Source organism: Girardinichthys multiradiatus, chromosome 9, assembly GCF_021462225.1.
Source record: "Girardinichthys multiradiatus isolate DD_20200921_A chromosome 9, DD_fGirMul_XY1, whole genome shotgun sequence".
Taxonomy (NCBI): Eukaryota; Metazoa; Chordata; class Actinopteri; order Cyprinodontiformes; family Goodeidae; genus Girardinichthys; species Girardinichthys multiradiatus.
The window spans coordinates 31581173-31593887 of NC_061802.1; the positions used below are offsets into that span (position 1 = coordinate 31581173).

General features: G+C 43.5%; 1 protein-coding gene across 1 annotated transcript; it reads right to left on the minus strand.

Annotated features, from left to right (window-relative positions):
* Positions 1 to 7943: 7943 nt before the first annotated feature.
* On the minus strand, positions 7944 to 10148 carry foxq2 (forkhead box Q2). Its single transcript, XM_047375723.1, has 2 exons — positions 9245 to 10148; positions 7944 to 8557 (listed from the first exon to the last, which is right to left on the minus strand). Exons 1-2 carry the CDS (start codon positions 9740 to 9742, stop codon positions 8177 to 8179), a joined length of 879 nt encoding a protein of 292 aa, XP_047231679.1. The 5' UTR covers positions 9743 to 10148; the 3' UTR covers positions 7944 to 8176.
* Between the last annotated feature and the right edge of the window lie 2567 nt (positions 10149 to 12715).

Genomic DNA, 12715 nt, shown 5'->3' on the forward strand with positions numbered 1-12715 from the left:
TACTGCTAAAGATCAACACAAAGTAATGTATAAATGTGAAGCAGATGTGCTTTTAACGCCTCACAAGTGAGTTTAATCAGATAAGCAGCCAAGAGGCCTGATAATTTTGGAGGAGCTGCAGAGATCCACAGCTCTGGTGGGAGAATCTGTTAACTGGTGAACCATAAGTCATTCATTGAGCTTAATGGTTGCAATGTGACAAAATCTCCAAAGGTTTAAGGGGAGTGAATACTTTGCAAAGCATCATATTAAATATTTGTTGAATTGTTTCTTATCTCTTTTAAACAGATCAGCCTTACACAAGTTAAACTATAACTGACTGTTTTGTGTGTACATGTTTTTTAAGGTGGAAATTGTAAGGAAAAAAACACCCTTTGGGGTTTTAGATCCCTGGACCTGTGTTTTCTGATATGCACGTGTCTGCTTTATGCATCCATTTTACGCTAAGGTTCAATGTCAATGTGGATCTCAATGGAATATTGTAATCTATTTGTAGCTAAAAGTATTTTTATGAATGAAGATCGAGGTAAAATTACTTTGACTAGAAACATCTTTACAATGTAAGATAAGTGCACACTTATTTACTAGCAGCTACGCGCTGCTATTAACTATTAATGAACTGAAATCTTGATGGGGTGAGCCTGTAAATAAATAATACTGCTAATAAAACGTCGCAATCAGTTGCGTTACAAGCTGGAAAAGGGCAGCTAAGAATCATTTGCTTGCAACTTGCGTCATCTAGTGGCGGGATCTCGCCTCTTCCTCCTCTTCCTCCTCGGTGTTACAGCTCGGCTCCTCGGCGCGGTGGAGGACAGGGGGATGAAGAGGGAAAAAAATACCCAGCTAGTCTGCTTTTGTCTCCGGGGAGCTGCGGGTCGATGCCTCGTCCCACCATATGTCTGATCGCAGCTGCCAATCAACAGGTCAACGCGACCCGGGGGAGGCACGCACTGGTGGGGAAGGAGGGAGGGAGAGATCAAACAGTGGACCTCAGGGATGACAGATGCAGATGAAAAAAGAAAAGGCAATAAAACATTGCTTCAAAGATGGCAACGGTGCATTGGGAGGCAAATTATTGTTAACAGTAATCTGCAGAACAGTGCCTCGCATTCTGATCGATTGACTATTATGGAGCCTTTGAAGCCGAGGTAACGCCGGGCTTTTGTTCATAGTGGGACACAAGCAGAAAATAGGCTCTGGTTTGGGTTCAACCGCAGCGCCTCTTTAAGCCTTGAATGCTGCTTACGTCTATGCAATCATGCCTTCTAATAGTGCAGCAATTTGGGCTCCGCCGGACTTAGGGGCCTTTTGAGGCGTATTCAGCTGCACGAACAAACTTCTGAGACTAATAATTAAGTGAATGAAGACGCCATTCCATGAATACAGGATTATTACTGAATTACTTCAGGCTGTCTAATTTTGTGAAATTTTTACATAATTTCTTGGTTTGTTTTGTTTTTAAAATGAGATAACATCCTAATAAAAACATTCTTATTTCAAATGAACAGCATGTAGCATAATCCGACATTCTAACACACATACTGTAAATGTTTTCTCCAGGTTTTCTTCCATCGTTGCACTGCATTTAGCTCTATCCATCTTCCCATCATCGCTGACCAGTTTCCTTGTCCCTGTTTCACCGAGGGAATGACATGTCCAGGTGCTGTGTTACTTTTGTGCCACACATAGCTTCTTGAATGTAGGTTTTATTTTTAAGCAAGCAAATGTATTTATTATTCAGATTTAACTAATTCTCATTCACTGAGGTGTCTATTATACAACGGTCAAGAGGACATGTTCAGGTTGTATTATAAATAAATATGTTATTTTAGCCAAAGTTCTTACTTTTGGTCCAACTTGCCAGCATGCTGAGGTTTTGAACCCTGAGGCTGTTGTTGCCAAGGAGGGCACAGCAGAGGAGCGGGTTGTGACAGAGGGGATCTTCTGCATCCGTAAACTTGTTTGTGTACACTAAAGTGTTCAGCTGTGAAACTGTATCCCTGCTTATCAGGTGCATTTGGCACTGAATAATCCGAGCTTGTATGTTTTAAAAATGCATATTGAGATGATTCTGTATTGAGAAAATTTAAATATGTGCTTTTATCCCGTAGGTCATGAACAGTTGAACAGTAGCACAATATTGATATCAGTTATAATATAATATAGTTAGTTAGTCAGTATAAAATATAGAACCTTTATGTTTTTTTAGAAATTCAATTTATTTTGCCCCTCCTTGAACCGCCACCTTAACGTGGTGGAGGGGTTTGAGTGCTCAAATGATCCTAGAGGGTAGGTTGTCTGGGGCCTAAATGCCCCTGGTAGGGTATCCCATGGAAAACAGGCTCTAGGTGATGGGTCAGACAAAGAGTGGTTCAAGAATCCATCATGAAGAACAAAATATCGAGGTACGTGACGTCGCCCGGTACGGCAGAGCCGAGGTCCCATCCTGGAGCCAGGCCTGGGGTCGGGACTCGTCGGAGAGCGCCTGGTGGCCAGGTTGCTCCTCGTGGGACCCGGCCGGGCCAAGCCCGAACGAGAGATGCGAGGCCATCCCCCAGTGGGCCCACCACCTGCAGGGGGAACCGTGAGGGACCGGTGCAAAGAGGATTGGGTGGGGACGAAGGTGGAGACCTCAGCGGCCCAATCCCCGGATGCTTAGGCTGGCTCTAGGGACGTGGAATGTCACCTCACTAGGGGGGAAGGAGCCTGAGCTTGTGCGGGAGGTCGAGAGATATCGACTAGAAATAGTCGGGCTCGCCTCCACGCACAGCGTGGGCTCTGGAACCCATCTCCTTGAGAGGGGTTGGACTCTCTTCTACTCCCACGGGGAGAGGCGGCGGGCTGGTGTGGGTTTGCTTGTTGCCCCCCAGCTCAGCCGTCTCGTGTTGGGGTTTACCCCAGTGGATGAGAGGGTCGTATCCCTGCACCTTCGGGTTGGGGATAGGTCTCTGACTATCATTTCAGCCTACGGGCCGAGTGGTAGTGCAGAGTACCCGGTCTTCTTGGCATCCCTGTCGGGGGTGCTGGATAGTGCCCCTCCCGGGGACTCCATTATTCTGCTGGGGGACTTCAACGCCCACGTGGGGAACGACAGTGACACCTGGAGAGGCGTGATCGGGAGGAATGGCCTCCCCGATCCGCCTGAGGAGGAGAAAGCCGGACAGACTTGGCAGGCCCAAACGCATAGTGAGGGTCTGCTGGGAACGCCTGGCGGAGCCCTCGGCCAGGGATGTATTCAACTCCCACCTCCGGGAGAGCTTCGACCAGATCCCTGGGGATGTTGGAGACATAGAGTCCGAGTGGACCATGTTCTCCGCATCTATTGTCGATGCTGCTGCCCGTAGCTGCGGCCGTAAGGTCTGCGGTGCCTGTCGCGGCGGCAATCCCAGAACCCGGTGGTGGACACCGGCAGTAAGGGATGCTGTCAAGCTGAAGAAGGAGTCCTATCGGCTGTGGTTGGCTTGTGGGACTCCTGAGGTGGCTTACGGGTACCGTGAGGCCAAGCGTGCTGCGGCCCGGGCTGTGGCAGAGGCAAAAACTCGGGCCTGGGAGGAGTTCGGTGAGGTCATGGAGAAGGACTACCGGTTGGCCTCGAAGCGATTCTGGCAAACCATCCGGCGCTTCAGGAGGGGGAAGCAGTGCTTCGCCAACACTGTTTATAGTGGGGGCGGGAGACTGCTGACCTCGACTGAGGACATTATTGGGCGGTGGAATGAGTACTTCGAGGATCTCCTCAATCCTGCCATCACGCATTCCGTGGTGGAAACAGAGGCTGGGGACTCGGGGTTAGACTCTTTCATCACCCAGGCTGAAGTCACCGAGGTGGTTAAAAAGCTCCGCGGTGGCAAGGCTTCGGGGGTGGATGAGATCCGCCCTGAGTACCTCAAATCTCTGGATGTTGTAGGGCTGTCATGGTTGACACGTCTCTTCAACATTGCGTGGCGGTCGGGGACAGTGCCTCTGGACTAGCAGACTGGGGTGGTGGTCCCCCTTCATAAGAAGGGGGACCGGAGGGTGTGTTCCAACTACAGGGGGATCACACTCCTCAGCCTCCCTGGTAAGGCCTACGCCAGGTTATTGGAGAGGATAGTCCGACCGATAGCCAAACCTCGGCTTCAGGAGGAGCAGTGTGGTCTTCGTCCCGGCCGTGGAACACTGAACCAGCTCTATACCCTCTACAGGGTGCTCGAGGGTTCATGGGAGTTTGCCCAACTGGTTCACATGTGTTTTGTGGACCTGGAGAAGGCATTCAACTGTGTCCCTCGTGATGCCCTGTGGGGGGTGCTCCAGGAGTATGGAATCGGGGGCCCTTTATTAGGGGCCATCCGGTACCTGTACGAGCGGAGCAGGAGTTTGGTCCGCATTGCCGGCACTAAGTCGGACCTGTTCCCGGTGCATGTTGGACTCCGGCAGGGCTGCCCTTTGTCACCGGTCCTGTTCATAACTTTTATGGACAGGATTTCTAGACGCAGCCAAGGGCCGGCGGGAGTCTGGTTTGGGGACCAGTGGATTTTGTCTCTTCTTTTTGCGGATGACGTGGTCTTGCTGGCCCCCTCTAGCCAAGACCTACGGCATGCGCTGTGGCGGTCCACAGCCGAGTGTGAAGCGTCTGGGATGAGGATCAGCTCCTCCAAGTCCGAGGCCATGGTACTCGACCGGAAATGGGTGGCTTGTCCTCTTCAGGTTGGAGGGGAGTTCCTGCCTCAAGTGGAGGAGTTTAAGTATCTCGGGGTCTTGTTCACGAGTGAGGGAAGAATGGAGCGGGAGACAGACGGATCGGTGCGGCTGCCACAGTAATGGGGGCGCTGTGCCGGTCCGTTGTGGTGAAGAGAGAGCTGAGCCGAAAAGCAAAGCTCTCAATTTACCGGTCGGTCTACGTTCCTACCCTCACCTATGGCCATGAACTTTGGGTCATGACCGAAAGAACGAGATCCCGGATACAAGCGGCTGAAATGAGCTTCCTCCGTAGGGTGGCCGGGCACTCCCTTAGAGATAGGGTGAGGAGCTCGGCCATCCGGGAGGGGCTCGGAGTAGAGCCGCTGCTCCTCCACATCGAGAGGAGCCAGTTGAGGTGGCTCGGGCATCTATACCGGATGCCTCCTGGACGCCTTCCTTGGGAGGTGTTCCAGGCACGTCCCACCGGGAGGAGGCCCAGGGGACGGCCCAGGACACGCTGGAGGGACTATGTCTCTCGGCTGGCCTGGGAACGCCTTGGGCTCCCCCTGGAGGAACTGGAGGAGGTGTCTGGGGAGAGGGACGTCTGGGCGTCTCTGCTGAGTCTGCTGCCCCCGCGACCCGGTCCCGGATAGCGAAAGACGACGAGTACGAGTACGAGTACAATTTATTTTAATGTTTTTTAACAGTTAAATTTACATCATTTCTACCCAAAAGTGTTTTTTCAATTCTATTCAATTGCAATGTATGCAAACTGTTACACCAGTGTTGTTGGTTAGGTTTTAATAGTTTTCTCAGTGCAGGCATCAGCCCTTCTGCAACCTCTGCAGGGATTAAACCAGTATGGAGAATGCATTGATAAATATTGTATATTTTATGCTTCCTTTAAAATATTTAAATGCCTTGAATAATCGTTTCAACTTCTAATTAGAACCACACACCCCGTTTCAATCTGTAAATCATTCGACTGAAGTCAAGCTAACCTTTTAAGCATCTGCCCCCGGTCTATCACCATGTATAGATTCAGGCATAATGATCTGTTGTATGTTCAAATCACCAAGTTACAGGTGAGTTAAAGGGAATCAGCTTTGGAATGCTGCTGTAAACAGAGTGTATTAAAACACGGCCTTAATGTTTCCTCGCCGTCTCAGCAGAGCTGATCTTCTTTGCTCACTCTCTGCTAATCACCAAAAAAAAAAATCTTTAGGCTTTAATCTACGGCCCCCAGCACGCCACCACCCATCTCATTAGATTAACAAAATAACATGCACATATGCATGCACACAAGGAGACACACAGCTCAATCTGACCTCAATCGGATTCGGCGTAATTATGTAGTTGATTATAATTTAGTGTGACTATCAAGTGCGTACCACTTTTTGCAGGAAAAAAAAATGCTTAAAAATCTTCAGATGTCGCACATCTCACAAAATGCTTCACTTTGTAATGTGTTTGTTTACGCAGAAATTAGCAGGATGTGTGTTGAACATCATACATTTGTGTGTGTGTGTGTGTGTGTGTGTGTGTGTGCGTGTGTGTGTGTGTGCATAGCAAACATATGCAACCAAATTAAAGCCGCAAAGCTGGTGAATTGAAGAGGATTTCATGCAGAGACTTGTTCATGGGAATTAAGCAAATTAGGCATCCCAATTAGCTGCTGACATTGAATAGGAAGATTTGGAGAACAAAAATTAATTAGATGGATTTGTCATTGTTCTAATGAACATCGCCAGGAACTAAATGTGGTGAATAACACCTGCTCTCCCAGCTCTTGATCCCTCTGACATATTGTTTGACTGTTCAGAATCTAATTTAATGTCAAATACTGCCTTATTCAATATTTTGCAAATAGGAGGCCCACATGAGTGGAGAACAAACAAACTTTAGAAAAGTCAATGTATGATCTAATCCTCCTAGGCTGTGGAACTGTTGATGTAAATGCCAACCTTTGCAAGTCAGAGAGGAATTTCACTATTGATGTGAGCAGAGCAGGTAAAAATGAACTTGATTCCTGTTTTTGTGGCAGTATTTTTGGAGTAATCTAAGAGTGAATCTTAGAGCTAACCTGCAATTTGGATTTTAAAAGACAGAGGCGTATTCTAAGTACTAAGGTTTGGTGATTTTTCTTTGCTTCCACTGCATCATCTTCTTTCAGATCAGAACCTTTGCCTATACATGGAATTTTCCATTCTTTTAATTTAAAGCTGTTTTAAAGAAAATTATTTTTATTATACCACTTTGTCAGTAAAAACGCATTCCTGCAACACTTAAGATAAACCAAAATCCCTTGTTTTATTTCAATCTATTTTATAAAAAGTTTTACAAAATCATTATTTCCAATCAGAATAAAATCCTACTAAATAAAATACCTTATTTCTTTAAAAAGTGTAATTTTCCTCTGGTTGGTGAGATTTTTGTATTAATACAGTAATAACCTAGGATATGCAAAGTTCCCCCTGTAGTAAGCTTTATCTCTAATATGTCAACAACAGCTAACCAGGGAAACCTAACCAGGCAAATGTGGCTTTCAACAAATATTCAGATTTGATCTGTTTGGAACATGTATGTCAGTTTGGACATTGAGCAACATAATATCTCATTTGTAAATGTAAACATGAAATCAAATATGAGAGCTTTATGGCATTTGTGGAAAAATCACAGTTTTTATCCTTCCCATTAGGAAACGTATTTTCCATACTGACTGTTTCTTTGCTGTTTTTGTCTCCTATGAAACAAAATGTATGATAAATAAGATATGTTGCCCTTCCATTTCTCTCCAATGAATCATTCCTCCTTCTCTTTCCTCTGCTTCCTACATCCAAGACCACCCATTGTCCCCCCACACCCCACCCTACCCCTCCTTTATTTTAGACCAGCGGCTGCGGATTACACAGTGTGATAAGCTTCCTACTTCTTGAAACTATTTGGGATTGCCGAGATTATCTGGCCTCATTTCCTTGGGAGTCGTCTTTGGAAAGCCCAATTTTAGTCTCGTAGGGCTCAAGATTTTGCATCCCGACAGCTTTGACTAATTAGCATGTTGCACCGGGTGGCACCCTATTAGGGGGCTCACTTTTTGTTAAATCTGCACACGCACACACACATACATACACACAATGAAACTGGTTCATATGTCTTTTTAGGGATTCTATAGTGCTAACGTCCATCCTCAGGCTGTTTGTGCTAACTTTACCTATCACAACTAAAAGCTAGCCACTAAACAAAGCAATAAAGAAAAACACACATGGTGGGACATTTCTCATCTTTTAATAAGGTTATGACAAAATTTTCTAATACCCGAATACATGTTAGTGAAATGCAGGAGCTTTGAAATAGTGGAAGTTTCTATGTATTCACCAATTTTTTCAAAATTAAGGATATAATATATACCTGAATCTTCTAATGATATGAATAACATCAAATTATATTCTAGAGTTTTCCCTCTTACCACATTTTAGGAAGACTCCGACCAAATTGCAAACATGGTAGGACTTAAACCCTTTCAGGGTACAGAGGGATTGAGGCCCAGATGGAGCCCCACTTGTGGCTGCATGCTGGACCATGGCCAGTAGAACCTGGGTGCCAAACAGGACAGAGAATGTGTTGGGACCTGAGGGCACCACCAACAGGTCATTCTGTGAGGGAGGGCAAGAGCGGTGGCAGGGTGGTAAGGAGAGGTCAGGGAGGAAAGACGAATCTGTCCCGCCACCCTCCGCACCCTCCTCCGCGCCCTACGGCAGTGGTAGTCCCCTTTTGAAAAATCTGGGTAGTTTGCAGGGTGGATCGCCCAGAAGTGGCCTTTGCCATTGTCACTTCGACCTGCTTTGATGAAGCAGTCGTTGAGGGACAGGTTGTGGCGCACGCTGTTTCTCCAGTTTTTATCCTGTTGGAACATGAAAAGTTGGAATAAATTAGCTTAAAACAAAATTTGCTTGAAAGTAAATAGGAGTAACACAATAGCTCCTCGCAACTGGAAAATAACTAATGAGAACGTTAAGTATCAGTGATCCACTTTAGTCCTGCTGCTGGCAAGCAGGCGCCATTGTGTGTCGAGAGCCTGTATGATCGCAGTAACACACAACACCCCAAGTTACCTTTTTAGCACGTCAACTAGCGATCAACTTTAATCCATTGGACTACATCCAATCTGCTGTCGCACCTGGTGAAGGCAGTGACAGTTTGCGACCTAGCAACAGGATTACTTTATTTGCGAATTTGCCAACAAGAAGATCATCTACTGTCCCTGTGAGCACCTAATTGCTTAACCACTCAGACAGATTACCTGAGCCAACTAGGTCGCTTTGCTTAAGAAAAGGGTTCTTAGATCATGTTTTTGTGACTAAATTAAAAATATATAGAGGTTTGCAAAAAGATGCTTTCATGTTTTTTTTTGTTTTTTTTATCTGGGACCCCCTTAAATGTATTTGTGTCAACATATCAAAGGAATACTTATTTGACTTCACGTTAACACCAAAGTTTGACTTCTTGTTGCCTTTGCAATTACACTACATCTTGTACCTTATTGCAGTTTTAGAAAAGGTTTTAGAAAAAGAGATTAACATGAACATACCTTACTCTTGAAGTAAGGGTAATGGTCCATGATCCACTGGTAGATGTCACACAACAGCAGCTTCTTTTCCTCAGACGCCAGGATTGCCTTTGAGATGAGCGCGATGTACGACTGGTTTGGTTTGTCTGAAGGTTTCTCAGAACTACAGTTTGTAGGCGTTGTGGTGGTGGTCACTTCCTCCTCTCCCTCCTCATGTTGTTCTTTGTTCCACTCCTCTTCACTGGTTTTACTTCTCCCACTGTCCAGCTCCTGTGGACGCATCCCCTGTACATCATGGCGAATGTCCACCTCTCTAAGTTCAGGATTCTGATCATTTAGCATATTGTTCTCCGTCTGCTCTGCCACGCTACTTGCCGTCACTTCTCCTTTCGAACCTTTGACTCCGCTATTGAACAGAAGGTAGTCAATAGTGAAGCTCAGTCCAAGCCTGTCTCTGCTTCCGTTGAGGCTGTTCCTGCTCTCCATCGTCAGTTCCGAGTTAGGATCTTCTAAACTCATTGCAGATGTTTTACTGGTTTCCACACTAACCGTTTAGTAGATTTTAATTCATGAATGAAAATGACTCTTTAAAAAGACCTTGTCAAAGTTGCTGGTTAAGATTTAAAGCCACTTTAAAAATAGCACCCCTCATAAAGCGAATGCCTCTGTGCCAACGGATTCTTTCGCCAAAGTCTTACGGTTGACAAGATCACAGATAAAGATGAGCCTCTCAACTGTTGTGAACCTTGATGCGCTAACACCTGACACAATCGCAACCCGTAGAAATGACGTCAGCGGCTTTGTTTACCGAAGAAAAACATCAACTTTCTTGTTCCTTACAAACTCCTGCAGCTAAAACCCTCTCCCAAGCTTTGCGTTGTCTGTGCCAAAAAGCGGTACTTCACAGTTCTGAAGTGAAGTTGGGTCTCTATTTATATAACTGTGAATTTATCCCTCACAGAAAGGGGTGAAGAAGGCACAAGGGAGGTATAGGTAGGGGGTCTCAAATGAGGAGGATTATTTTTACCAACCTAAGCAAATCTTTGTAATTACGAGAGATTAAACACTCAAGATTTAGCCAGACATGGTGTGCTAAAAAGATGGCTGACTTAGAATCAAAAAGCTTTTTGAAACCAGTGTTGTACTGTTTAACTTGTCTATTTTATGAGATGTTTTCCCAAAAAAATGCTTCAACAACCACAGGGCAGAAGTTAATGGGCACATTTCCCTTTTATTATTAGCATGTAGGTTTGTGCTGTAGCTAATATAACACAGAGTACGGCACATGATGATGGGCTGTTTTGTTATTCACATGATGTTTATTTATTTCCATTGTCTTGGACTTTTTTTCTATAAACATGACACATTTGTTTCTAGTATTTTATCATTCGTATAAACACAACTATACAGACTAATTCCAGTTAAGTAAATATAACTAAAGCTACACATTTCTCTGGATAATAAATTATTCTGTACACTTTTATATTTTGATTATTTTATGTTACTAGCTAATTTTTCAGGTTCTTTTTATATGCTTTGACACAGAAAACCCCTTTTTCATACTGTCTCCCATTAATGATTACTGCTTTGTGCCAAAACAAATTCCTTGTATGTCCAAAAACGTACTTGGCAATAAAGCTTTTCTGATTCTGATTCTGATTTAATAAATCGTTCTTCTTTAACTCTAATTACATTTAAAAACAATGCTATTTATTGATTGTGATCCATAAAATTAATTAAGGTAGAATTACCAGTTAATTATTGTGAGATTTTTTTTCTAAGTATTTGTAAGCACAAAAGACTGACTTGTGCATGTTTGTGATGATGTTGCAACATTCTCACAATGATTGCTTTTCCTGGAGTTTAATGGGAAAATAAAATGTACTTGTTTGTGTGAATAAATGCTCAGAAAACCTGTTCTTCCTGAGATTGTTGCATCTGACAGTAAATGACTTATTTAATAAATATGTCTTGAAACATTCTTATTATAGCCAATAAAACTTAGAGTTCTGAATTGAATTAATCAGCTAATGCAATAAAAACTTGCTTCACACAATTTAAACCCAAAAATAAATATAATGTATTTGTTTAGCAAATAATTCATTATTGCTTTCTGTTTGATGTGCTAAATGTCTTGGTTCTGAAGTAAAAGCCAGAGTATTTTATCGTGTCTTTGCATAAACATTAACAATATTGATCAAATCAAGTGTGTAGGCGTATCTGCTTTGTTCTTTGAGTCTTAACAGAAATATCATTCAAATTGTACTCACGTCAAATCATGGACCATATTGCCCTCTTCTGTTTAAATAATGGAATAATGTGTACAACATGAAGTGGTATTTTTCCTACTTTTAAAAGTTTCGTATTATTAGTAGCCACATAAATTTGCTGACACATGTATGTTCCATCAATACAACAAATATGTATGTGGTCGGAAGCTGGCCAGGGGTGTTAATGTCATAATAATTAGTGGCTTTAAAAGGGTTTTTTGAACTGCTCTATTTGCAGGGCTGAACAAATATAATAAATAAAAACATAAATAATTTGTAAAAACAAGAATTAGTTTCACAATTTTGATTTTCTTGTGTTAAGTTTTTCTGAACCACACAGATCCAAATGTATTCATACAGGCTTAAATAAATATACGCCTCCTATTTGCTCATGTGTCTCTTAAGAAATTACACCTTAACTACACTGTTATTATTGCCACCAATAAGCTTCTGGCATAATTCCGGCTGGAAACTCATTCTGACAGAATTGGTAGGGATCATTGAAATTTGTTGGTTTCCTTGCAAAAATATTTTCTAAGCATAGTCCATAAAATCTAATAATATTGAAATCAATAGAACCTTATTACCAAAGCTTAATGTTAGCTTGCTTTATCCATTCCAATTTGATGCATGTTTTTCTGTTGCATGTTTTCATTCATTTTTCTGTTGGAACACCCAAATGTCCAAGTTTCAAGCATCTAGTTGTAGATTAGAGACGAAGATGATTTCGAGGAACTTGGAAGAAGTCCTCCTTTTTCATTATTCCCTACACTGTTTGTAATGCACCAATATCCATGAAGATGAAACAGTCCCTCAGCATGAAACCACCTCCACCATGTTTGGAATTTGGCTCACTAATCTTTACTGCCCTAAAAATGTCTCTTGTCATTATGTCCAAAAAGCTCAGACGTTTTCTCCACTAACCATAACCATCCTGAAGGAGAAAGGTTACCAATTTTCAGGTGTCAATTCTGGAGCAGATGCTTCTTTTGGTTGGCACCCTTGTAGTCCATAGTGATATCAAATAGGCTTGACTGTGGACAGTGACACTGGTGTGTCAGCTATTGCCAGTTCATGGCAGGCCTTAGCTGTGGTGGTTATCTCAACCTGTTTCTGCTAAACATTGTGAAAGAGGTGAAACATCCCAGTAACTTTGAATCCGCAGTTGTTTTGAATTGCATCTGAAACCCTTTCCAAATGTGTTTACCATTACTGCTCTCTG